Source organism: Dermacentor andersoni, chromosome 11 (assembly GCF_023375885.2).
Source record: "Dermacentor andersoni chromosome 11, qqDerAnde1_hic_scaffold, whole genome shotgun sequence".
In the NCBI taxonomy this organism is placed as follows: Eukaryota; Metazoa; Arthropoda; class Arachnida; order Ixodida; family Ixodidae; genus Dermacentor; species Dermacentor andersoni.
This window is the reverse complement of record NC_092824.1, coordinates 42,531,262-42,558,401: the sequence shown is the minus strand read 5'-3', so window position 1 is coordinate 42,558,401 and position 27,140 is coordinate 42,531,262. Positions and strand designations below refer to the sequence as shown.

Here is a 27,140-nt window from a genome sequence, read left to right as displayed (position 1 = left end):
AATGAGACTGAACATGCATCATTGCCCCACTTTATTTTGCACGCGCAATGTTGGAGTGTTTGAACTGTTATAATTGCGTCATGATCACACTCAGCTACGGGCTCTCAGAATTGTGACAAAGAAAGAGATTAAGAACCATATCATACACTGGTTCCCGGCACACTTGGGACTAAAGATGGGCGACGCCCCCAACCTTAGCGAGGCGGCACACCAGGCTGAGGAGGGAAGATAACCGATGGTCATTAAGGGTTACGGACTGGATTCCAAGGGAAGGGAAGCGTAGCATGGGGCGACAGAAAGTTGGTGGGCGGATGAGATTAACAAGTTTGCTGGGACGACATGGCCGCAATTAGTACATGACCGGGGTTGTTGGGGAAGTATGGGAGACGCCTTTGCCCTGCAGTGGCGTAACCAGGCGGCTGCTGCTTCTGCTGATGACGATGACACCAGGCTGCGCGCGCGCTTGCAGACCGCGGGCCTTCACCCGCCTACTCGGAGAACAAGGACGCCCCCACTACATACAATGAAATCACTAAACCCTACTGTTGTAGCATGCATACAGACGCTACTCAGATAGCACGAATAAGAACGGCTTTATTCCCAAACGCGCGCTGTTTATTTAGGTACGAACAGGGGCGTGGCCGTGACGTCTTTTTGTCAACACTTCTGCCAGCTTTAATTTTCTTTTTAATTGTATCCCCATCTATCTGGTTGCTTGCGTGTTCGTGTACTACGCCTTAAGGTTTCAGGAGTAGACTGCACTGGAACCTGCTCCGAGGTCTCGGGGCCGGACATCGCCTGGTGATCTTCAAGGCGCCCCGATGCTGGGGGCTCATGTGAAGATTGGTTTTGCAGTGTCTGATCGTCGCCCTGTGGACCGTCTGGAAGGGCTGTCATTTCTCGGGCCGCCATGGGGTCTGCTTGATCGAGCCGTCCTGGAAGTTGTAGGACTGAATGCGAGCTTCTGGCTGGATGGTAATCGGGGCGCTTAGCTGAAACGATATGGTCGGCATGCACAAAACGTTCTTCGTTATTCACCCGCACTGTATACGTAACAGCACTAATACGGCGCGTGATCGTGCCTGCTAACCAAAGAGGGTCGCCCGGGCGAGTTCCTTTCACTCGCACCTCGTCACCTGCTGTGAACTCGCGCCACGTTGACCTTGAGCGGACAAATGTGGGCTGGCGCGATTCGTTCTTCAACCGGTTACTCAGCTCCGGGTGGAGGAGGCTAAGACGTGTTCTTGGGGCGCACGTCAAAAACAACTGAGCGGGCGTAATCCCTGTCGATGCGCAGGGCGTGTTCCTGTACGAAAATAAAAACTGATCGACACAATGCTGCATAGATTTGCCATGCTTTTTGTGTTCTCCAATTTGCTTTAGTAGGCTTTTCTTGACTGTGCACAAGTCGCTCCGCCGCCCCATTCGAAGCAGGATGATAAGGCGGAGAAGTGAGGTGGCGTATGCCATTGGAGGCAAGGAGTGTAAAGAACTGAGCAGACGAGAATTGTGGTCCATTGTCTGTGACGACCATTTCCGGTAGACCGAAGCTTGCAAATATTCTTCGCAGCTCTTGCACATTTGCTTCCGCTGTAGTTGTTTTCATGCACACAACTTCTGCCCATTTGGAATAAGCATCTATCAGGACTAGTAACCAGCATGAGTTTGCAAAAACGAAGTCCAAGTGCACTCTTTCCCATCTTTTGCGTGCACGGGCCCAAGGAGTGAAGACTACCTGGGACGGCGTGTTTTACCTAAATTGACAGACTGCACAGCTCTGGACAGTGTCTTCTATGTCCGAAGTTTGCTGAGGCCACCACACATGGCTCCTCGCAAGCATTTTCATTCTAGTCGCGCCTGGATGTCCTTCGTGCAGCAATTTTAAAACCGGCGTAAGAAGCGCACGTGGCACAATTACGCGATTGCCCCAGGTCACGCAGTCTCGATCCAACGATAGTTCATGGCGTCTATTAAAGTACGGTGCTAAATTTTCATCAGCAACTTTTGCTGGCCATCCATTTAATGTGAAGAAGTGGACCTTCGGTAGGACTGGGTACTTCTTTGTTGATTTCCGAATATCTTCAGCTGATCAGGGCAGTTCGTCTGTTGCCGAGAAAAACTGCACGTAGTCACTGACGTCAGCTTCGTTCTTTAACGGAAGCCGCGATAATGCGTCTGCATTAGCGAGAGCCTTCTTTTTCCTATATACCCATTTGTAACGGTAGGCCGCAAGTAGCAGCATCCAGCGCTGCATTCGGGCAGCTGATATTGCTGGAATGGGCTTGTTGTGTACGGGTAAGCCATTTAATGGCAGGTGATCAGAGTATATAGTGAACTCTCGTCCATAAATATATTTATGAAATCGTTTGATAGCGAACACCACGGCAAGCGCTTCTTTTTCTACTTGGGAGCACCACGTCTCTGCTTTACTGAGTGTTCGCGAAGCGTAGCCTATCGGATTTTCATTTCCATCGATTTCATGGAAGAGCACCGCCCCCAATCCGTTTGCAGACGCGTCTACTACAAGGCCTATTGACTTCTCCGGATTGTAGAAGGTTGGGACACTGTCACTCGTCAACCAACGCTTGCTCCTCTGGAAACACTCTTCAGCGTCTTTGGGCCACTGCCACTGCCGAGTTCCCTTCAGTAATTGATATAGGGGTTTCAGCTGTGTGGACATGTTGGGGATGAACTTGGAGTAAAAAGATAGCATGCCAAGATATGCTCTTAGTTCCGATTCATTCCTTGGAGCTGGCGCATTCCTAACCGCTTCAACCTTTTCCGTTCATGGCTCAATTCCACTTGCGCTAATAATATGCCCCAGATAGGTGACAGAGTCTTTGAAAAACTTACATTTCTCTTGCTTGAGCCGAACGCCATGCTCCCGAAATCGAGCAAGGACTGCTTCAACGCGTTGGAAACATTCCATTTCGGACGCTCCCGTGATGAGGACATCATCGAGATAGCAGGCAACGCCCTTCACGCCTTTTAATACTTGATCCATCACCGTCTGGAATATGGCTGGGGCACTGCAAATTCCGTATGGCATGCGGCGGCACTGAAATAAGCCGACGTGCGTGTTAAGCGTGAACAGTTTTTGAGAGTCAGGGTGCACTTATATTTGTTGGTACGCAGTGGTCAGGTCTAATACCGTAAAGACCTTGCCTTCCGCAATTACTGCAAAGATGTCTTCGACTAAGGGTAATTGTTAATGCTCCATCATTATGCAAGGATTTAAGGTAATTTTGAAGTCTCCACACAGCCTCATCTTCTTGTCTGCCTTGGGGACGACGACCACTGGTGTAGCCCAGTCGCTTTGTGCCACGGGAACCAGGACCCCGTTCCGTTCGAACTGTCGAATTTCTTCTTCGACTGCTGTCCGCAGGGAAAAGGGAATCAGTCAAGCCTTGCAGAAAACTGGTCTGACATCTTCCTTTAGGACCAGCTGTGCCTTCTGTCCCTTTATTAGTCCTACCTCCGTAGAAAAGACATCGCTATACTTGCGTAGCAGCTCCTCCACCATTCCGTCTGTCTGCACCGTGAATAGGCTCTTCCAGTCAATCTTCAGTTCTGCAAGCCAGTCAAGTCCAAGTAGCGACGGCTTCCTTCCAGGTACAACCACGACAGGCAACGTCTTGCGTTGTTCTCGGTAGACCACAGGCACTTCCACTTGCCCTGCAATTTCCAGTGGTGCACCTCCGTACGTTCTAAGTTCCAGTCCTGTTTTGACGGGTGGCTGTGAACAAGACAGGGACGAAAAGACGCTCTCGCTAATAATCGAGACAGCGGCTCTTGTGTCGATCTGCATCTCCAGCGGCGTGCCTGCAATGTGCACTTGCACTCGGTAAGGTCGAGTCGTCGGTCCACTTTGCTGAACGTGAAAAAATTGTAACTCTTCCACTTCTTCGTCATTGTCGTTGAATGCATTAACCGCTTCTCGTTTTTTTTTCTTGCACGCCCGAGCCAGATGACCGGTCATTTTGCAATAATGACACCTTGCCTTTGGATATGGACAGTCTTCCGCATCGTGTTGCTCCGCACATCGGTAACAAGAGTTACCGGCTGCAAGACCCGCCGAAGTCCTCGCCTTTTGTCTTTGTTGACCCTTCTGAATGACGTGGACGTCTTCGTCGAGAAGTCTTGTCAGAGGTTGGGCGGAAGCCTTTGGATTCTTTCGCAGCCAGTTCCGCGCTTCTGGCTAGGTCATACGCAGTTTCGAAGCTTAGCTCTTTTTTCTTCAGAAGACTGGCTTGAATCGAAGCGTCGCTGAGGCCAGCCACGAACCTGTCTCGAAGAGCATCGCCCAGAAACGGCCCAAAATCGCATCTTGCTGCCATATGGCGTAGTTCCACGGCAAATGCAGAGATTGTCTCATCTTCTATCTGGTAGCGGCGATTAAACTTGAACCTTTCGGCGATAACGTGGCTTCCCGGAGAGTAGTGTTCCCTCAGGACAGCGACGATTTCATTGAATGATTTGTCTTCTGGCTTCGCTGGTAGCAACAGGTCCTTCAGCGTTTTGTAGGGGCGTTTACCAATGGCCGTTATAAAGGCAGACTTCTTCAGTCTGTCATCCTTGTTTTGGGTCACTTTCCCGTAGTGGTCAAATCTTTCAACATAAGACATTAAATCTTCTTTGCCATCATCGACGAAAGGCTCGAAATCCAAGAACTTCACCATTCTTCTTGTCCTGCGCAATCTCGGCCTAAGTTTCCGATCCCATCCTCGTCGCCACTTATTGTAGCATGCATACAGACGCTACTCAGATAGCAGGAATAGGAATGGCTTTATTCCCAAACGCGCGCTGTTTATCTAGGCACGAACAGGGGCGTGGCCGTGACGTCATTCTGTCACAACAACTACTACCTACAGCGTAGAGCGTATAGCACACCACACCGCACGCTCACTCGAGCTCAAGCGGTTACATTCGGAATGCTAGAAACAGACACATACCCCGCGCAAACCAGACTACACCATTAGATGCCATAGGTCTACGACAAGTCTTATTGCACCAATTGCAGTACATCCATTAATGTCTATCATTTACTCTGGCCATGCTCGCAAGCTCACATAAACTCCAAACCGGAGAAGCGCAAGTTTGAAAAATCAATCCAGAGCGAAGAACTCGCTTCCCAAGTCTGGGCCGTCCAGCAGGTCCACGACGCCGCCAGGAAATTGAAGCTCCCGGTTCAGTCATGGTGACGCCCACTCTATGAGAGCCCAAAGCCCTCGTGGCCTGCAGGACCTCGAATAAAGTTGATTTCCTTCCTTCCTACGGGGAAGCATGGTCAGTTGTTACTAAGAGCAGGTGCCCCAGTGCTCAGTGATATCGTACTTGGATAAGCAAATTCTTGTATGCACTCTATTGATTGCCACGAAACAAAATCGCCCTACACTGGCAGTAAACGGCCATATCAAATGCAAAGCTTCTATCTCGGACCCGCTGCACTGGCTGACTGTGTGGTTACAGTGCTGTATGTATGGGTTGTCATTGTGAACACAGCTTTATACATCATGATTCTCATGCCTGTTTTGTGTCCTAAGTCTTGCCGAAATGCAGGCCATGGAGCCTTCCCTGCGAGAGCCTGCAGCCTGCAAAAGCATAGAAAATCGCTTGACTGTACCCATCACGCTTGTGGCATTTTTTTGGTATACAACGACCGAGATTATAGAAACTGGGTAAAAATGCAGCGCAAAGTGCAGCGCCTAATGCATGTGACCCAAAATGTTATTGAGCTTTTTAAAAAAAGAAATACAGCATACATTGCTTTTTTTCCAATCTTTTTTAGCAGCTGTCGTGACAGAACGTGCATTAATTCGCAGATGTCGCAGAAAACCAGATTCGCCCACTGCAAGACGTCGCAGCTACCCTGAAGCAGGCAACGCCGCCGGGTGCTTTTGCAAAATTATCTCTGTCGCATAATTTTGCCATATGCTGTGGAGGAAGAAAACTTGCTGCAGGTGGGAACCGAACCCACAACTTTCGCATTTCGCTAACACTCGCAGGGTTCGACTAGGACACATATATAACCAAGAAAGTGGATGGGGAAAAGGAACTGCGGTAGCTCAATTGGTATTGCTTCGCACATAACATGCGAAGGTTGTGGGTTTGGTTCCCACCTGCGGCAAGTTGTTTCTTCATCTACTTTAATTTCCATTAATTTAGCGTTTCTATATTTCATTGATTATGCTTAAGTATATATATATATATATATATATATATATATATATATATATATATATATATATATTACGCCCAAGTTAGACCCATCAAATTTCTGAGATAATAACGCAATATTAGCAGCCATGATGGCAGGAACGATCCTGAATCTGCTGTCGGAATTGCAAAAAGATAGCTATTGCTTCAAGTCAATCGCAAGAACACTGTTCAGAGTCAGTGAACAGAATCAACGGCATTCTCTGCTTGCTCATCTGAATGGAGTTGCTGAGCGTGGGCTTCTATTCTGTCGCCTTGGAAGACGTCAAATTGAGGACGTGCACGCCGGCGTTTTCGCCAGGATGCGCAGCCTACGAAGATTTACTCGGTCGCATAGAGAAGTCCTAAGACCGCCAGGCAGCAGCAACTTTGAATGCTAGTAAAGGTGCAGCAGCTTAGCCAGGGCACCGAGAATCATGCAAGAAATATGTATGTATCGCACTGGAATGAACGTTATGAATAGGGGCACCACTGCTGTTTGCGAAGCGCTTGTATTTCGGTTTACTGACATCGTCGTGCGCACCTTTTTTGAGGAAAGACTGATTGACAGACGTCAGAGTCCATGTAGCAAGTGTTGAGTGCGAACGACCTGATCAGTACTTGGCATTGGTACGGTCGAGTTCTTATGCAGAAAATATGTATGAATTAAACTGGAATGAACGCTTTGACTAGCTTCACCACTGTTGTCGGTGAAGCACTTGTATTTTAGTTTATGGACATTGTGCGCACCTTTCATCAGGAAAGACTGATTGGCGGACGTCAGAGCCCACGTAGCAACTGTAGAGTGAGAACGAAAAAAAGGTTCTTATGACGAAAATACGAATGAATCGAACTGGAATGAACGTTATGGATAACTCACTACCATTGGCGGTGAAGCGCTTCTGTTTTTTTTTTATGTACATCCTGCGCACCTTTATTCAGAAAAGATTGATTCGCGGACGTCAGAGTCCAACTAGCAAGTGTTGAGTGCGAACGAAGATCCAATCTCTGCCACAGGGGCCGCATTTCGGTGGTGGCGAAAGGCGAAAACACCCGTGTACTTAGATTTAGGTGCACGTCAAAGAACCCCAGGTTGTCGAAATTTCCCGAGTACTCGACTACGGCGAGCCGTATAATAAGAAAGTGGTTTTGGCACGTAAAATCTCATAATTTGAGTGCGAACGAAAAAAGGTTCTTATGCAGAAAATATGAAACAAGAAAACTGGAATGAACGCAATGACTAGCTTCACCAGTGCTGTCGGTGATGCGCTTATATTTCGTTTTACTGACATCGTGCGCAACTTTTTTCACGAAAGACTGATTGCGGACGTCAGAGCACACGTAGGAAGCCTTGCGTGCGAACGAACCTATCATTACCTATCATTGGTAAAGTGGAGCTTGGACTGTAAGCTGTGTTGTTCATTTAGCAAACTATACTTGGATAATAAATTTGGAAAGTGGAAAATATATATAAACTAAATTCATATTTATTCATATATGCGCATCGAAATATTATGTAAATAAATATGGAGACGGTTCCCATTTTCTGACCGTGGGCAAACAAGGAACGTTGCCGTGGCCACCGGTTGTACTTGACTAACTTGCCTTCGTTGGTAGAGCAGTTGCATGCTTAGGTAGCCTTTATGTACGCCGAGCTCATTTTTCCCCTGCTATGATTGGAGGAGGAGAATAAGGTGATGCTTAAACAACGGTGAAGGAACTCTGAATGTTAAAAGTGGTGCGTTTCGTGAGTTGGGATTGCGAGGAGTTTGGTATCGGCACTGCTGTCACTTTTCTGAACAAAGATGACATAATTGCAAAAGAATGTCTACATGAGTAAGCAGGCGTTATAAATATATTGAGCCTTGCTGTTGCAGGAAGCAACAAAGAAATTAGACTGCTTGGATTCCTAAAGAGGAACAATAAGAAAAGACCAAGAAATAGAAATATATAAAATGAATAACAGTGATGAATAATAATGAATAATAATAATATATATATGTTATTCATTTCATGTATGTTATATATATGTTATTCATGAATTACAGATTACAGAATTACAGCCAAGCAACACCAGCTATTACATTGGATCCGTCGATCAATCACTTACAAAAGCCGTCGCGATTTACCTCTGCTATGTGTCTCTCGCAAAATCTTTGACTCCATATATCGCGAGAGGAAAACACGTAGAATGCTGCTCTGAAATTTCGCATTATGGCGTTTCCAAATTATCGGTGATTTTTTTAGAGTAAAAGAGTAAAATAGTTCGGCAGCATGTTACACTCTTCTAACACCTGAAGACGAAGGCCTGCTGCACACGTGTTAATGTTTAAAGTTAAGTTGTACAATCTGACGGGTCTGACACAGTGAGGCGCAGTACGAAGTATACGTTTGGCACTGTAGGTTGACCTCCTCAACGTTACATGAGAGAACCTAATGCAATACCTAAAGGTTGTTTCTTATCTGTTTTCATTGACATTTTTTTTTTCGTCGCTTCTTTGTTCGTTCAATGTTTCTTTCCTTCGTTCATATACAGCTGTTACATCATTGCTTGCTTACGGAGGTATGAGACATTCCTGATGGTGATATTTCTTTCTCACTGCACTAGAGCCGCATTTTCCGGGTATACGCCATTGCAATTAGTCACTTGAATCTTTCGCTATAAGACAAAGGCGAACTCTTCCCTTTATTTCTGGCCTGGACTGACTGCCCGTCGGACATAACACGTCTTAACTGAAGTCCCACATTACGAATACGAAGAAAAACTGCTGTGTGCATATTTTCCTCCAGTGTTTGTATGGAGTCCTTTGGTGTTTGTCTTGCATTCGAACTGCACACCATTGCTGCCGAAGGCATCACGAGAACAACACACACATACTGATTTCCCCCCACACGTAGCAAGCGCATATACGTCAAATAATTCAGTGTTTAATGTACATTGGATGAAATATGCTGCCGAAGAAGTTAGTATGTTCTTTATTTTCTCGGTAAGATAATGAACGCTGCAAGCGTCGAGTTAAGGCACTGCTGGTACGACATCTTTTCAACCGTTTGGTGAAGCAAAATATAACGGGCAGTAGGGCAGAGACAGCGCCCTTGGTGTATGTCTTTTGTAAAGCCAATAGCTCGTTTGAAATGTCTACGTTAAGCACTAGATTAACATTGGTCTCTATTCTTGCGGCAATGTGCTTTGATTTATTCTTGTTGCCCATGTTGACATGGCTCATTCGATACTATGGTTTGGTTGCAGTCGTGTTGTGTTACGTTGTACGTCGTTTCTGATCATGCTAACTTCGCCGGCATTAAGACCGGATTATTGCACGAAAAAATTAGAACTATCAAACATTCAAATTTCGTGTGATAGGGCCAGGTAAATTCCGGTAAATGTATACATCATAACTTTTACATAGGTTTGCAACTGCGAAAAATTATGAGATCGCTAAGCTTAAAAAGAATAGAATCCTACAATTTACATAGTTAACTACCAGAAAAAAATATATGTCGCAGTTTTATTAGCTGCATCTCTTGGAGCATCCCAAGGAGACAACGTTCTTTATATTCATTTGCACTTTGCTTGAAATCGGTACAATGTTTCCGAGGACTGGCAAATGATCTACCCATAAAACAGTAAATTTCAGTGAGCTGTGTAATCTTTAGCGCTGTAAATATGTTATTTGCGGCAATTGAATGAATATGGTGGTCTTTTTGTTTCTGAGTTATAAAGAAATGAGTTTAGTAGAGCAGTTTGCTGGGCCAGGTGGTATGGTGAACGTATAATGGTTTCCAGCAAGTATGGACGCGAGCACAAGAAGTAGAAACAGACAGGACAACGCTGGACTTACAACTGAAGTTTATTGTGAAAACATTCCACAAATCACCGCCACGCATGCGTATACACCCAAGAACAATAACAAGGTTTGTAGTGAATTATCAACAAAAGTTGTACACGTACACAAAAGCGAAATCACACCCCTTCCCGAAAAATGCAACAACACGTGGATTGACATGATAAATTTCGAAATTGCAGTTCTTTATCATTGATATGAACCGAAAGTTCACTCACACATGTATGCGCGTCCAACATTTTTATGTGGAACGTTTTGCTAATTTCTCTTTCCCGTTTGATGAGCTGTCTCCCCAATATCGATACACTATCAAAGACAGGTCGGCATTCGTGCTTTTTGCAATGCAATGGCAAGTTCCGTCCTGTACCTGTAGGTAGCGAATAGCGATGCTCACGCATGCGGTCATTAATGCAACGACCTGTCTGGCCGATATAGGACAGTCCGCATGAGAGAGGTATGCGACAGAGAACCGAAGATGCACAGTTTCTGTGAAAAAAAGTGGTGCGCTTTTTCCACAGCCACTAGTCGCATCTTTCTTCTCTCATTTGATGCCTTTGCACAACCTAACCAGTTTTCCACCCTCTCAAGATTATGAGACAAGCCATGCAAATACGGCATCACTACAACTTTTTTTTCTTTTTGAAGATTCATTGTTGTCCGCGCTTTCCACGGTTTTCTTTTTTGTGTACTTTCTAAACAAGGATTCTGACACAGGCATCAAAAGTGAGACCGGGTACCCTGCCGACAGTAATGTCGTCTTTTGGGTGTCACACTTGCGTTTTCGGCGCCGAGCAAACTGGTTAGGTTGTGCAAAAGCATCACAGGGGAGAAGAAAGTTGCGACTAGTGGCTGTGGAAAAACGCACATCACTTATTTTCACAAAAACTTTGCAACTTCGCTTGTGCATCGCATACCTCTCTCATGCGGACAGTCCTATATTGACCAGACAGGTCATTGCAATAATGACCGCATGCGTGAGCATCGCTATTTGTTACGTACAGGTCCAGGAGGAAACTTGCCATTGCACTGCAAAAAGCCCGAATGCCGACCTGTCTTTGATAGTGTATCGATAGTGGGGAGACAGCGCATCAAACCGGAAAGAGCGTCAGTTGAGCTTGTAGGGTGTATTCACGGCTTGCAGGATGTATACGGTCACAACGAAGCCCTTCTACGAGATATCAAGTTGTTGTAACGGCGAACAACACCCCAGGCAAGAACTTTGGAGTCACGAAATACTGTTTATACGGTGTAACGGAACTAACAGAACAGGTTATATGCGGGCAGTGCCGGGCACATGCGCCGATTGTCCAGAACGTGGTTTGTGCCTAATCAGCGTCGGCTGCTCCCGCGAGATTCGTCGAATATTGCCCCGTCATCGCTGGTGCTCGCACGCCTTCAAGAATGCACATCCTTATTCGCGTCGCGCGTACAATTTCATTAGGAAAGGTCATCAACAATAATCGATGAGAAAGTTCGAGAATGTTCTTATGCATGGAGGCGCGTCATTCACTGAACGGTAACTTAAGATTTGTTAGTGGTTGAAACGGGTTCAAAGTCAAGACAATACGCATACCTGTATCTTACTTGACATGCCATTGCTCGCACGGATGCGTTTGTCACATCAGACTAAGAGTTTATAGCTTTAGTTGAACAGGCCGAGTCAAAAGATGCGACATCCGAGTGAATAAAAACTGCCCTTTTAACGGACAGAGGTTCTACTAGGATAAAACAAGTAAAAGTTTTGTACATGGAGAGCATCTCATATAGGGAAGCACCATTTCAATTTAAAAGTCTCACTACTGTCATCAGCGTAGTTTACGGTAGTGAACAAATATTTTCGGTAAGCATACAAGAGCCAAAAATAACCAAAATCTTGAATCTATTGAAAAAAATTTACACGAATTTTCCTATGCATACAATGTGGCTTTACGTTTTCGTAAACGCCCCTAAGAGTATTGTCTCTCGAAGGCAACCATGGCTGAAGAACCTAAAATAATGGCAGAAATTGCTTTTGAGTTAACAAAAAAAAAAACAGTCCCTACTTTTTAAGTGGTTCCTAATGACAGGTGTTTTCTTCTATTCAAAGAATAGAGACACCAATAGGATGGTTAATTAAAAGTTGTTTTCTAGCACACTGCAAAAAAAAAAAAGGTTTCCACAAAACACTTTATCTAAACGGGGTGTCAAGAATTATGTGCGGCCATTTGCAGCTTATAGTTACACAAAACAGGCACTCGTAGCCCATTAAGGTTTCTCTTGAAATGAGTTAAGCTACGTTCGCGAAAAACAGTTTTTCAAACTGTGAGCGCTGACTAGGACCTTCACTGTACTTCGAGATAGGAAAAAATTCTGGTGACTTCTTATCTCGTAATTTCTAAAAAGCAGCATTTTACTCCGCTGTATCAAGCGTCAAAACGAGCCGGTCTCTGCACATGATGTGTTTAGATAGTTGCTCACGCCTGCGGAGGAATATCAGCATCGTTTCTCTGCAAGGCTTTACTCTAGCGTTATTATGCGAAAGCCGCGGGTGATTCAGCTAACGTGCGTACTAGTCTGAGTATTACGGCTGCTCACCGCTATGCCTAATGAGGTGTGCGATCAGTTGAACTAGGTCTCCAAGTGAATTTCCACATAAGTAGCACTTATAACTCTGACACAGATGTTTATCAAGGGTTTCTTTCTCTGCGAAACTAAATCCACAACGCATACACTCATACGGTGTCTTATCGCCGTGCATGCTTTGGCGGTGATGACTGAGACCTAAGTTGTCCATAAAGGATTGGTTACATATATCGCAAACGGAAGCTCCGTATTTGCACTTCAAGTTGAGATGACGCTTGAGGTTTGCTTTGGTTTTGAATGCTCTAGTACATATGTGGCAGACATGGGGTCTCTCGTCCGAGTGAGTGAGCTGGTGAGCACGGAGAGTGCATACATTCGAGAATGATTTACCGCATATTTCGCACTTGTACGGTCTCTCGTCTGTGTGCGTGCGCTTATGGACATCTAGGCAATCAGAGCGCCGAAACATTTTATCACATATTTCGCATTTGTACGGTCTCTCGTCTGTGTGCGTGCGGTAATGTCGAACTAGATGTTGAGCCCGGTGAAACAGTTTACCACAGCTTTCGCATTTGTTGTTTTCGGCAGTACGGTTATGGCTGTGTTCTACAAACTTCGTCTGATTCACGGAATATTGGTCATGTGCTTTACAAATGTGGGCTCCGTCGCCTGCGTGTTCGTTGGGGTACCCGTGTGAGGCACCCCGTCCGCTGGAACCATTGCCAGAGACACCGCACAACTCTTGCAGTTCTCTTGCTCTGCTTCCAATAGCACTCCTGCAAGAAGACGGACAAAGGAGCTCAATATGGTCGACTCTTGTTACAGGAGGGAAAACACGCTTCTTGTTAATCGAGAGGTTGACAAACTAAATCGCGCGTTAATGATAAGGTGACTAGCTGAACCTGAGCGTTAACTTGCTGCATTTCATCTTTTCGCTCTATTTGGGCTCTAGTTTGGCATACATTGAACACGGCTGCTTTTGATTGCTGGCATTGCTAAACTTGAAGATGGGAAACATCTTAGTTCAAGTTGCAAGCAATACAAAACCATGCTTTATTAATGCATCATGCATAACTTACATAAAACAAGATCAAGTGAGCGGAAATGCCTGGCAATGAATGTTAGATAAGATACTAAGCCGGTATAGACATTCAAAATACACGTGCGCCTTCAACACGATCAAATGGAGCATTGAGGGAAAACTCTTGGAATGTGCCCCTGGAAGTGACACATTTGGCAAGGAAAATGGCTGTTTTGCGTCAGCTAAAATGCGTCCACGTTTTTAGGACGGCATTTATTTTAAGAACAGTAAAAAAAGTACTGCAGCATAATACACTTCTCTAACATGTGAAGGCGAAAGCTTGCTGCAGCTGTGGCAGTGCATTAAGGTATCCGATAGGAGGGATCAGCCTTCTTGCAAGACATAACGAGTAGGTCGAACTTTTCAACCACACATGCTTGAACCTAATGCAATACCTTAAGATTCTATCGTTCTTGCAGCAATTCTCACTTTCTGTCTTTGTTTCCTTGTTTCTTTTCTTTGATCTTGTGTTCTTTGATCTGTGGTTCTGGAAAGGGGCACTATTCGTGTTATTTCTGACAATAGGCGGACTGACTCCTTGTCGGATATCATACGTCATTGATTAGTCCCTAAGTATCGAATAGGAAGAAAAAATTGGCGGATTCAAATATTTCTGCAGTCTTTCTCTCAAGTCATTTAACATTCTACTCGCATTCGAACATTACACCGTTCCTGCCTAATGCATGAGGCTGCTGACGCGTAGATAATGTCTTCGCCCGTGTGCAGTGAGCACCAATGCCTCAAATACTTCAGTTTTTTTATGTACAATGGATGAAATACGCTGCCCCAAAAGTTTCTCTTCTTGCTTATTCATCTCGTTGTGCAAATATGCTTTACAACGCTCATTGCAATCAACGTTGATGTAAAACAAATAACCTGTATTCCTCTTTATGTCCATGGCCGACAACATTTTTCTTGGTCAGGTAATTATGTCTGCAAGTGTTGAGTCAAGTCATTGTTCGTACGACAGCTTTTGTAACTTTGAGGGAAGAAAAAGAATAAAACGGCCTGTAGTGCAAAGATGTCTGCCCCTAGTTTGTCTTCTCTCTTGTCTGTTGCTATGTTGAAATATGTACACTAAGCTCTATATGAACATTGTGCGCTATTGGTGCAGCAATCTGCTGTTTTTGTTTTCCATATATTTATTCTTGTTACCGTTTTTAACACGAGTCATGCAACCTTATGATGTGGTTTTACTCGTGTGGTGTTAACATGCACGTCATTTCTAATCGCGCCAACTTGGCCAGTATGGAGAGGAGATATTGTAGTTAAGTACTTTCAGCTAGCTAAACAAATACACAAATAATTGTTAGGAAAGTCATTAACAGGACACGACAGCGAATTTGCTGTTTTAGGATAACGCGTGTAGGTCTAAGCAGAATTCTTTGTCTTCCGCGCGAATTCCAATAAAATAACTTCATTTGATTGAAATATTTAAATTTAGACAACTCTATCCATCATAATTACGATTTTTTATTCCATGAAAAAATTCTCCAATCTCTAAGTTTCAGGAGAACAGAATCATAAAATGTAAAATTTAACTTGGCAAAAAATATAACTTTTACATACGTTTGCAGTTTACTTGAGATTGTTCCCCATGGACAAAGATTTCCAAAGTATCTACCAACGAAGTAGCATATTTTAGAGTGCTGTCGTACACACATATTAGTGGACTTTACCTTTATTATTTGGTGCAGTTGATAGAATCCTGGCATCGCTTTTATTGCCGATTTGAAAAGATTTATTTCTGGTGCTTCATTTTCTCACTTTTTACTTAAGTATATGACATCAGTCAAGAACGCGTTTGCTCCAAATACACTAATAGCGCATTTATTTAATTTCCGCAAACTTCACCAACATCCTCTTAAGTAGTTATTCAATGTTGGTGCAGTGTGTTGTCGAGGAAACCGACTTCTCCTTTCCCATGTACCTAGGTAGTACATCCTGAGCTAAAGCTTCCTGCTTACGCCAACGCCATACTGCGTGAACAGCAGCCGATATATGGAAGTTGAATGGTCAGAACTTCAATATCTCTCATAAGTTCATGCGTACAAGCATAACGCAGCCATAGACAGAATTCCCTGTCGTCTCAGTGAGTTGTTCTATCGAAAGGAGTTCATGCAAAAGCTTGGCTCACCTGGATTCGTTTCCCAATGTGCCCGTTGCGTCCTGCATGCCCGCGCGGCTTGTACTGGCCACTGCGTCATCCCCGCCGCTGCTGCTGCTGCTGTAGACCGGCAGTCTGAATGCGTTGCTTCGGTCTTCAGTATTGTCTGTGCGCCATGAAAGCACAGGCGCCAATTGACGATTGTGCGACAAGTGACGAGGCTGGAGCGTTGCGGGATATGAACGCGCAGGAATCAAGAAGAAACCGTGACAGCTCTGCTGCCCTCTGAAGTGATCCTCCTAGCTTAGCAACAAACGCCTGAAAACACAACATAGTTTAGACGACGAAAACAAACGTGTTTTCGGAGTTGTCCAGTGTTTTATTCCCGGGTCATTTTTGCCTAAAGCCGCGCTTGGTTCATATTGCAATACCTGATGTTTGTTTGCTCGCTTCTTGTCGCGCTTTGATAATGAGATGGATCTGTGATAATCTACTCGGCATGAGACGAAGGTGCTGCATCGGATACAAGCCAATGTAATATGCATGGAGGGACTGATAGCTAAATACTAGCGTGGCGCTATTAAAAATGTTCATGACGGCTAGCCACAGGTATTGGATGCTCATTCTCAAAGATTTCCTTATTTAATGCGGGAGCTTTCCGGAAGATCATTCGCTCTTTTGTGTCATCATCATAAGCCTAGTTACGCCCACTGCAGGGCAAAGGCCTCTCCCATACTTCTCCAACTACCCCGGTCATGTACTAATTGTGGCCATGTTGTCCCTGCAAACGTCTTAATGTCATCCGCCCACCTAACTTTCTGCTGCCCCCTACTACGCTTTCCTTCCTTTGGAATCCAGTCCGCAACCCTTAGTGACCATCTGTTATCTTCCCTCCTCATTACATGTCCGGCCCATGCCCATTTCTTTTACTTGATTTCAACTAAGATGTCATTTACCCGCGTTTGTTCCCTCACCCAATCTGCTCTTTTCTTATCCCTTAACGTTACACCTATCATTCTTCTTTCCATGGCTCGTTGCGTCGTCCTCAATTTCAGCAGAACCCTTTTCGTAAGCCTCCAGCTTTGTGCCCCGTAGGTGAGCGCTGGTAAGACACAGCTGTTATACACTTTCCTCTTGAGGGATAGTGGCAACCTGCTGTTCATGACTTGAGAATGCCTGCCAAACGCCCCCAGCCCATTCTTATTCTTCTGGTTATTTCAGTCTCATGATCCGGATCCGTGGTCACTACCTGCCCTAAGTAGATGTATTCCCTTAGCACTTCCAGTGCCTCGCTACCTATCGTAAACTGCTGTTCCCTTCCGAGACTGTTAAACATTACTTTAGTTTTCTGTAGATTAATTTTCAGACCCACCCTTCTGCTTTGCCTCTCCAGGTCAGTGAGCATGCATTGCAATTGGTCTCCTGAGTTACTAAGCAAGGCAATATCATCAGCGAATGGCAAGTTGCTAAGGTATTCTCCATCAACTTTTATCCCCAATTCTTCCCACTCCAGGTCTCTGAATACCTCCTGTAAACACGCTGTAAATAGCATTGGAGATATCGTATCTCCCTGTCTGACTCCTTTCTTTATTGGGATTTTGTTGCTTTCTTCGTGGAGGATTACGGTGGCTGCGGAACCGCTATAGACAGCTTCCAGTATCTTTACATATGGCTCATCTACACCCTGATTCCGTAGTGCCTCCATGACTGCTGAGGTTTCGACTGAATCAAATGCTTTTTCGTAATCAATGAAGGCTATATATAATTGTGTAATTGTGGTCAAATGACTATAGTACCAGGCTGCTGTGTCCGACGCAACTGTTGTGACTGTCATCGTGCACGCAATCATTTTCTTTTCATTTAAACAACGCTAGATATGAACGTACATATCTTGCCTGCCTACCCACTTACTCATCTAACGCAAAGTGCTTATAGTCGGCAACAAACCAAGCGTAAACGGTTATATGTACGCAGTCAAGCACAAGTTAAACACAACTTTCATGAATGCGCCATTAAATTTGGTTCGCTGACTACCGTGAATTCAGTCACCTTTGCGCATTTAAAGTAGCTATTTTCACCGTACATAACTGTTTGTGCTATTGGTGGTATGTTGAAACCTGAATGTCTTGGGAAATTCGATCAGCGATTCTCAGCTTAGGTGTCAGGCAAAGGTAATATTTAACTTCAAATAGCGAGCTCTTTTTCTTCGATTACCTTTAAATTTTCATTAGCACAGCGAGTTCAGTAAGCTGTAAGCGGATTCCAGCCATCTTGGCTTTCAGAGGATAATGGTTATGCTTGGGTCTTGCGAGTGGAGCTTGCACTCCGTTCTTAGGGTGTCACCGACTATTGAATGAGGCAAAGAATTCTTAGCAATAAATTGACTTAATGGAACCAAGAAACGTTTAGACCAGCCCAATAACTAAAGGTACACGAATGACAGTTCCTCAACCACACCTGTGCGAGCGGCGATTCTGTTTAACATTGAGGGCACTGTGAACGTCTCCTGGTGATCATAATATATCCGGAATCCACCACAACGGCGTGCATCATGATGAACTCGTGGTTTTTGCACGAAAAACCCCATAATTTATTCATTCATTCATGCTGTTTAAATGCGTAGTGCTCCATAGCAAAGTTACAATCCTCAATCACCTTAAAGGCGAGACGTGGTATAGTAACGGCTGAAATCTTTTCCGCACCTACCGGAGACGCTGGATGTGCCATCAACCGTGTGGTACTGCTTGTTCGATTTGCCAACACTGGTAGTCTCAGGAAATCTGAAACACAAGACAAATACTCACATGAACAGTAAGACCTGAGCTGGTGAACAGTGGTACAACAAAGGTTGTAGCCGAAGCCAATGTTTAGAAAAGGGGTCGCAACTGAGGAAGACAAGTGTCCTTGTGGAAACGGTCGCGTCCAGAATTCTTCACGAAAACAGACATTGAGGCAATATGCTGCTATCTATGAGATCGAAATGAGAAAGGCCTTGGGCTAAAACGGAAGGTGGCAACCGTTATGTCTGTAACATAATATTACAACCATAATAAAATGAAATTAAAAAAAAAAAATTAAATTATGGGGTTTTACGTGCCAAAACCACTTTCTGATTATGAGGCACGCCGTAGTGGAGGACTCCGGAAATTTCGACCACCTGGGGTTCTTTAACGTGCACCTAAATCTAAGTACACGGGTGTTTTCGCATTTCGCCCCCATCGAAATGCGGCCGCCGTGGCCGGGATTCGATCCCGCGACCTCGTGCTCAGCAGCCTAACACCATAGCCACTGAGCAACCACGGCGGGTAAAATGAAATTAATAACATAATAAGGACCTACAATGTGTGCGATCAATGACATGATGTTGAGGACTGGCAGAGGAGACTACAGTTGCTTGTCCTATAGCGAATATTCGCTGATGCCCTCGCAGTTACACGTGATTTCCCTACCACAGTAGAGGGTGGGTGGAAGCCGTTGCGCACCACGGCGCCCACATTCTCTTGGTGGGAGGCTAAATTTAAAAGAATATGTACTCTGAGATCATTAACGACAAGGAAGGCTTGTTTACCAGAAAAAAAGAAATGATAACATCACGCAATACATTACCTGGCATTTTGACATATTTCATGTTATTTTTCTGCCCTGTAGGAGGCTCAGCTACTGCTGAACTTAGGACTAAGAAAAAATTTTCGTCTTTTCGTTTCTGAAACCTATAGTGCAGGCGAAACTATTTAGAATATAAAAATAAATGCTGTCGTTTTATGTACGAAAACCACGATCTCATTATGAGGCAAGCCATAGTGTCTAAGTACCGATTACTTTCGACCACATTTCTTACTGCCTGCGTGCCAACGTTACACCGCCCAGATTAAAATAAATTATGGGGTTTTACGTGCCAAACCACTTTCTGATTATGAGGCACGTCGTAGTGGAGGACTCCGGAAATGTCGACCAATTGGGGTTCTTTAACGTGCACCTAAATATGGATACTCGGGAGTTTTCGCGTTTCACCCCCATCGAAATGCGGCTGCCGTGGCCGGGGTTCGATCCCGCGATCTCGTGCTCAGCAGCCAAACACCATAGCCACTGAACAACCATGGCGCGTACCGCTCAGTTAAACATGGACATGCTACGTTTCATTTTAAGCGCTTTGTTTTAGATGAACATCTTGCTCCCCACTATCTTGATACGTTCCACAAGGGAGAGTGAGGAAACAGGTAGCCAACCAACCAAAAAGTGTGCGTTCAAGTGTAACAGAAGTGCAACATGCTAACTAACTGTGTGCATGACCAGTCGTGCACTCGGAACTGTTACGTATGTGAACACCAGCGCCGCCTGCCGAATACTCCAAACTGCTGATGCAGTGCCTCCGCCAGACATCGCAAGAAGCCCCCCCCCCCCTCCCCCTCCCCGGGGAGGGATTATTGAGTGCGGGCACGGCTGTTCCGTGGGTTGCCATCCCCGCTAGCTCCGAGTTGCTTTTCAAAGAAACTTTTCTAAATTCGGGCTTACCTGGCGCCGTGTTCTAAAATGGCGGTTGCTTGCTCCATGCCAGGGCGACTTGTGCTTGGCATTTCATTATCGATGCTGGTGTTGGACCCCAGAAGGAGGGAACTTGTGCTTGCATTTTCAGTGACACCTGTATGGCACGAAAGTAGAGCAAAGGTGTTCATTCGCCGCAGTGGAAGGGCGATTCATTTGAAAATAATATTTCATTCTGACATACGGTGCGAGGCGAATAGCATTTCATAGTACGGGAACCCTATTGCCGTGATTCCGTACGCGGTGCTTTTTATTTCTGAAACTCCGTCTTAAATGCACGCAGGAACTTCTCGACTGTGAGGGAGCCGAGCAGGATCAAGATTATTACGCTCTATTTCATAGCACGGACGGAAGAGTATAGTGTTCGAAGGGAAAAACAACAGGTCGGCTTTTTGCGCAGGAAACTCTTGGCCGAATATATTTACTACATTATCAAGTAATAAGCGCATTAAATACGTGATGAAGTTCTTGCTTCTTGCTTAACTATTATAACAAGCAGGCGACAGAGCACGTTGCAGGCGAGGAAAAAGAAAAAAAAATTAGAGGACACATTTCAACCAAAGGATTATAATTTTTTTGTGTGTGAAGCATACCCAGAAATTATCGCCTTTCTGTGGCATATACATGCGTCAGTCGACGATGTACTCGACTTTCAGAAATTCATTATCCGAAGCCCATTTAGTGACTCCTGTAGCTGATTTTCCTAAGCACGCGCTGTAAGCCGTGCGTGTTTAGCAGCTCACTACGAAAGCGCAAACCCCTTCCTTACGTCCCGGTGTAGGCAGGATATAGATATCATACAACGGTAAAAAAGATTGCGCAATGCGCATGTGTAAAATTCGTGTTCCAGACACCAGTTTAGATTGGAAAGCATTACAGAAGTGTTAATTCACAGGACATTGCCACTAAACTGTGCAACAGAAAGCATCGAAGCACGTTAAAAGTGCGTACTCTATAGTTAACGGCGCAAAGATTATAGCTAGGGGCACATCTTCGCTAAATGTGCAGGAATTGGCTGAAATAAAAAAAAAATTTAAACTTTAGAGATTGAGAACGCCAATAGATGCGGCAGAACCCTCCTCCTCGGGACCACCATGTGCAATTCGCATTAAAGCAATGCAGGGACATGCCATATTGCTGAATGAATACACCTTGATTTAAAAGATGAAGCAGTGTGGAGTGGCAGGGGGAGGGGGGGGGGAGTTGAATAAGAATGCTGGTCGGCTTATGACACCCATTCGGCACAGTCTACACCTTCAGAAACTACAGAGTAAATTGTATTAAGCGTGGCTTCTCCACTACCGCACTAAAGAGTGAAGTTTTAGCACGTCTGACATGGAATGAACTGTAGTGCTCTTGCGTAGGCGTTTATTTAGGGTGCTCATATTTATTTTCTAACATCTCTACATTTATCGGTAGCACCGTTAAAATTACAACCTGCATCAGTCAGACCTGTGCAGGATCGCAAACAGATATTGGAAGAACGAAAATTGCATGAATTATCCAAAGAATGCTAATCACCTCTGAAAACGAAGTACATTCTGCATGGAGGGCTGGCGTTTCAGCATAGGGTAGATATTCTTGTTGCCAAAGAGCTATAATATTGAGGTAGTGGCACACTCAGCGAAAATCGTAGGGTGTTATGGATCTTTCAACCCGATTAATGTTTCTGAAAGTTTCGGAAGCGTATAATTTGGTTAGCAGGTAAACGTCTGTAGTAACTTAGCACAAATAACTTGCCAACAATTTGGGCGTTCTTGCGTTACACTTTCATTAAATTTGTAAGATTTATGCTGCTGTCGTTACTTGGCCTCCTTGGCAGACAGGAACCAAGAGTTTCATTATCAACTACTTTGGCTTGCCCCAAATAGTATGCTGTAACTGCTGCATTCGGCCCCACCAGGATATGCGGGCTGCTCGTAACGTGCTATAGGTGAGCAATGCTGTCGCTTTGGCGAAAACGTCACAGTGGCGTCATCACCTTCCGGTATAGGCATCTGAAACGCCGCCCGGACTGCAGATCTAATTAGGCATTCACATGAAAACATTTCTTTGTCTACTAAATCTGATAACGTAAAGGGAAAATTGTGGTGGCAGCGCGACGGACCCACCAAGATTTTATTTGGCAAATAACGTTGTATACCAGTCGTCGAGCACTGATTGAAATTACGGGTGGCTAAATGATCAAGGCATGCAATGTATTAGGGTCTCGGCTTCTGACACGATAACCTAGGAGCGTGCTCCTGCAGTTCACCTAAATGAGACTTCGCTCAGAAATTTGAACCGCATAGCTTTTGTACTAACCTCCATGTATTCACATCAGCACAAATTTCTTACTATGGGCAGTGATAAGGTGGCTCATGTCGGAAACTGAATTGTTGCCGATGCTAACGCGGCTCCTTATACGCAATAAATGCACAGCTGCCACAATGCACGTAGGGGGCTATCCCCCATGTCTGTGGTAAGGGCAAATGACCATGGCCTAATTACCGTCGAGGTTGTAAGTCCCGTCGGTTGTTGGCCTGTGCTGCGTGTTCCATTGGAAAGGCCAGGCATCGTCAGAAATGCTGCAGATAATAAAGGTATTGGTGTCAGACACTCACAGCTGAGAAACGCTAATTGCAATGTTTCGTTCTCACCAAAGGCACACTATGCTGACTGGCATAGCACGAACGAAACGCGGGGCAATACATCGTGCAGGGAACTAATCCACCATAGTCGAAACGGCACCTACCTCGACTCGCACGAACATTGTGAGCATAACTGTTAGAGTACTTATACAGGGTATGGTGCCTCCGTATGTTGTTCGCTATAGAAGTTGCGTGCTCCACTTACCATAGTGACAGAATCCTAACAATTATTTCGGAATGAAATATTTTCCTCTATCGGAGACTTTTATGCATTCATAAAACAGGTTAAAATATAACAATGATACTGCATATGGTTCCTGAAATTATGATGCGAGGCTGCGCTCATGTGAGAAAAATTCCCCTTTGTACTCGCCTGTTGTGGTTTGGCATCGCCGTAGTGAGTGTGGCGTTTTCACGTTAAGTACATTCATCTCTCATGGATCCCGGTAATATGAGGAACATATAGTACTTTAGGTAGTATTTGTAATTATGGCCATAAGTAACTTGCCCTATATGTAAAAGAGATTTCTGTCTCGTAGCCAAATCTTAATTTGAGCAATTCGGCATGAAAGGATGAATTCGAATGAATTCAGGAACGACGAGGATGGAGTTCATAAATATTTCTCTGCAAGCGATGCTCAGTTTGCTTCTACTATGCCACTCGCCGCTGCCTATCCGAGAATTTCTTGATGGAGACCGTTTATTGTTAAAACATAATGAAAAAAATGCGCACACCAAAGAGGTTGAAGGCGGCAGTCTGCACGCGCAAGAGACATCCATGGAATTACTCGACATTCTCATTCGAATACATGTTACTTCTTATTACTTGTTCTTATAACTAAATGTTGTGGGATCGAGGGCCATAGTTAAAGCTACCTTAATCAACTGCGCCTTAATCAGCTTAGGCCTAATTAACACCAAATGTCGTGGGTTTGCCTCCCACCAATGGCCGTTTGTTGGAGTGCCTTAATTACCTCAATATTATACACATGTGCTTTTTCTAGCATGACTAGCGGCAGCGATGGGGAAAAAGACAGCGTCTTCTGTACGATCACAAGGCGACGTAGAAACAGATCTAAGGCTTTCGCCTTAAAAATTGCGACGAATGGTGCAATGCACAGCATGATCGTAGCTGAAACGCGACGTGCTATAGCGATTGTTCACAAATGGTAAAGGGCGCCGTGGAACACCATGGCATTGCACTTCTTTATCGCTGGTGTATATAGTCGCCAAAGTTTGCTGAAACAAAACAATTTGCAGCCCTGCTATATAAATTTCAGTAATAAAGGAACCCCGCAAAAAACAAAACTAGAAGTGGCTTCATCGGCCAAACTACTCCGAGCGGGAAAAAGGTAAGCTTGCGTGACAGCGCGTTTTCTCTTTAATGCGCGTTGTTTCCACTTAGGCAGCACAGGTAAACGGACAAACCATCCTTTTAAAGCAACCATTGCCTTTTCCTCCACCGAACTTACGTATTCTAAAGATGAAGTGCTTTGCAGGACCTACATACTTGTTCACACTTTCTTTTACGTGGCAAATTACAGCACTTTTTGTTAACTTTGACGTAGCATCCTGAAAGTACTATCGGGAGCAACACGAGCGAGAACAGACGAGCGCGTGTCAGATAGCCTCGAACCATGCTATGGGCTATAAGCGACGGCAGCCGTCCGAAACAAAGTGGAAAGGAGGACGCTATTTCAATAACTGTCGGCACTCCCACCGTGCGTCTCTCCATACAAAGTGCAGAACTTCGCACATCGCCAGCGCCCATTGATGAAGCTGTTTGATATAGCTGTTACTGATAACTTTGTGCACCGAAGCGTGCCCACTAGCAGCACTGCTCCGATGCGTAAGCATTCTTGAGCTACTTTCCGGGGAAAATTGCCTGTCTAACTGTAAAGTGGGACACTATGCGCTCCGTAAGATATGCATCACGTCCTAGGGGGATATCTCAAAATACCTCACGATAAACGCAGCAAAGGGCGCCTAGGAGCTGCGCTAGAAAAAAAATGACCATCTGTAAGTCGCTGCGACACATAACCGTCTTAACGGCTGTCGGCGACCAGTGAATGGGCGCCTGCTACCGTTCTCGAAAAAAAAAAAAAAAAAAAGAGAAGGTGCAGTGGGAAGGCTAACATTAAGCGCAAGAGCGTCCTCCCCTCCCCTTTGCTTTTGACAGCGCCATCCGCGGATCGCTCTAGTTCGGTTTCGTGGCCTTTGGCCTCCCGTTCGTGTGCTCCCACTCACACTGCTCACGACAGTACTCACCGATTCGGCAAATCAAGGGAGGCAGTGCGCTCAAAACGAATGAGTTCCTACGTTTTTCGCGCCAGAAGCAGCACCTGACTATATCGGCTGTGTATATCGACTATCACCACCGGTGTTTATGTAACGAGCAGCGAAAGGCAGGGAATGCGAGTCTTTTTACAGTGCGCTTTCATGGAAATACGGCGGTCACAACCGGACTTGCACCCGGGACTTCAAGCTAGAGTTCCAGGGGGGGGGGGGGGTGGCAGTGAAATAATCATACATAAGCGGAAATATTTTCTTCGTTAAATAAATTCGTTTCTCGTTGGGTTAAGTTTTATCACGAACGCTAAACAGATGGCTTTGCGTTGTACATGACAATATTTCCGCACCGCCCGTGCATCGACACGTCTATATCTAATCTAAGAAAGTCCCAACTTAATATCTCAAGAGAGTTTCTTGTTGGGCCAGTTGGTACATGGTTACACTAGGAGAATGCTTGCAAACTTGAAAGTAGGAAAAACCGAGAAGCAGAACACAGACAAAGCGACAGGATGTTGGCTGCTTCTGGATATTTTCTACTTTCAAGTTTGATGGCATTCTCCTCGCATTAAAAGTTCAAGTTGGCCGTCAACAAAGACTTAGTATACGTGGGAACAAATGAACAGATCATAAGCCTATTACCTCGGCCGCGTCTAAGGGTAACAGTATTCAATGAAAAAGTGACATGCGGTAAAAGCTTACGTTGGGTAGGCGCCTAAAGCAGACGAAGCACCCTGGGTGTTGTCACGGCTTGTACTTGGGCTTGCTTCGTCCGTGAAGTTGAACGCAGGAGGCGTGTATTCGTTGCTTGCTTCTTCAGCCATGCCTGATGCTTCGATGTTTAACGGTCTGGTATGTATTCGCCACTGCGCGATGTTGAATTCCGGCGCATGCGCACTCAGTGCCCAGAACGAACGCAAACAAATAACACTTTCGGAACTTCGGGATTTAGAATAAAATGAGATTGCACTGTTGCGTCGAGCTAGTGGCGCCTTCTATCGTCTAGTTCTTACAAGATATGCAAACTTTTGAATGCTAGCAAAGGCGCCCCGATAACCCTAGCTATCTTTCCGCCAAATCATCTAACCTAACAACCCCCCTCCCTTTTTAAAAAGAAGCGTTGACATGACGATATCATTAGTGTTTTTCATGCTCTAGTCAAAGTGAAGTGCATGGCTTGCAGGGGAAAACACTGTTGCTCGTGAAATGACTCGTGAAACTGCAGAAAGTATAGAAGTCCAATTAGCCGTAACAGGCGTATGATTACCACATGTGACAATTCTTCTGACTCTCAGGCTCTGTTCGAATGAAGCACGCACTTCTATCGCCTGACGGGGGCGCTCACTTTGTTCTGTTATCCACAAGTTGCAGTGCTGCCTTCCCACTTCGTAGAAATAAAGAACTGCAAATGCTTCGCACTTTCCACACTTCTTCGGTGACGAGCACTCTTGCGTCGTTCGTAGTCGTAGCTCAATCGGGCCTCGCGCACTGAGGACAGTGGCGCGTCCCGGCCACTGATTGGACCACAGTCGAAAATTGCGTTTCGTGCCCACCACGACGAGCGCCGCAGTCGTTAAATCAAATACACTGCTGCCTATATCGAACCTATCAGATTCGTGTTTCACAACTTTTATTCCAGTATGGGATACAACGAGCCAAGTGCGAGTGCTTGGCGACAAACAGAAACAAACCGAGTCAGTAGTCGAGCCTCTATTCGCTGTGCTCTCGCCGTGTGCGCATTCGAACCCACTTTTCTCGGGGTCGTTTGAACCAAATGTGGGACAGGCTTCATTTATTCGCGCTTTCAGTGCATCATGAAAATGGTGGTGCCGTAAAAGAATAGCCGCCACATAAAACACGACTGAATTTTGAGAACAACTTGAGGGAAG

At 45.1% G+C, this 27,140-nt stretch overlaps 1 protein-coding gene across 1 annotated transcript; it reads right to left on the bottom strand.

Moving 5' to 3' along the window:
• Positions 1-3,564: 3,564 nt before the first annotated feature.
• Positions 3,565-26,236, bottom strand: LOC129381615 (uncharacterized). The gene is made up of 7 exons (XM_055064625.2): positions 25,954-26,236; positions 22,823-22,899; positions 20,303-20,429; positions 18,497-18,570; positions 15,821-15,956; positions 13,292-13,378; positions 3,565-3,736 (listed from the first exon to the last, which is right to left on the bottom strand). The coding sequence occupies exons 1-7, from the start codon at positions 26,073-26,075 to the stop codon at positions 3,565-3,567; spliced, it is 795 nt and encodes a 264-aa protein (XP_054920600.1). The 5' UTR covers positions 26,076-26,236.
• Between the last annotated feature and the right edge of the window lie 904 nt (positions 26,237-27,140).

Excerpts from the sequence above, each read along its gene's own strand:
- LOC129381615 (XM_055064625.2), bottom strand. The coding sequence starts at position 26,075 with ATGGCTGAAGAAGCAAGCAACGAATACACGCCTCCTGCGTTCAACTTC. Across the intron at positions 18,571-20,302 it reads ATTTTAGAACACGGCGCCAG|ATTTCCTGAGACTACCAGTG; the intron begins GTAAGCCCGAAT and ends CTTGTGTTTCAG. Across the intron at positions 15,957-18,496 it reads TGGCACATCCAGCGTCTCCG|ACAATACTGAAGACCGAAGC; the intron begins GTAGGTGCGGAA and ends CATGGCGCACAG.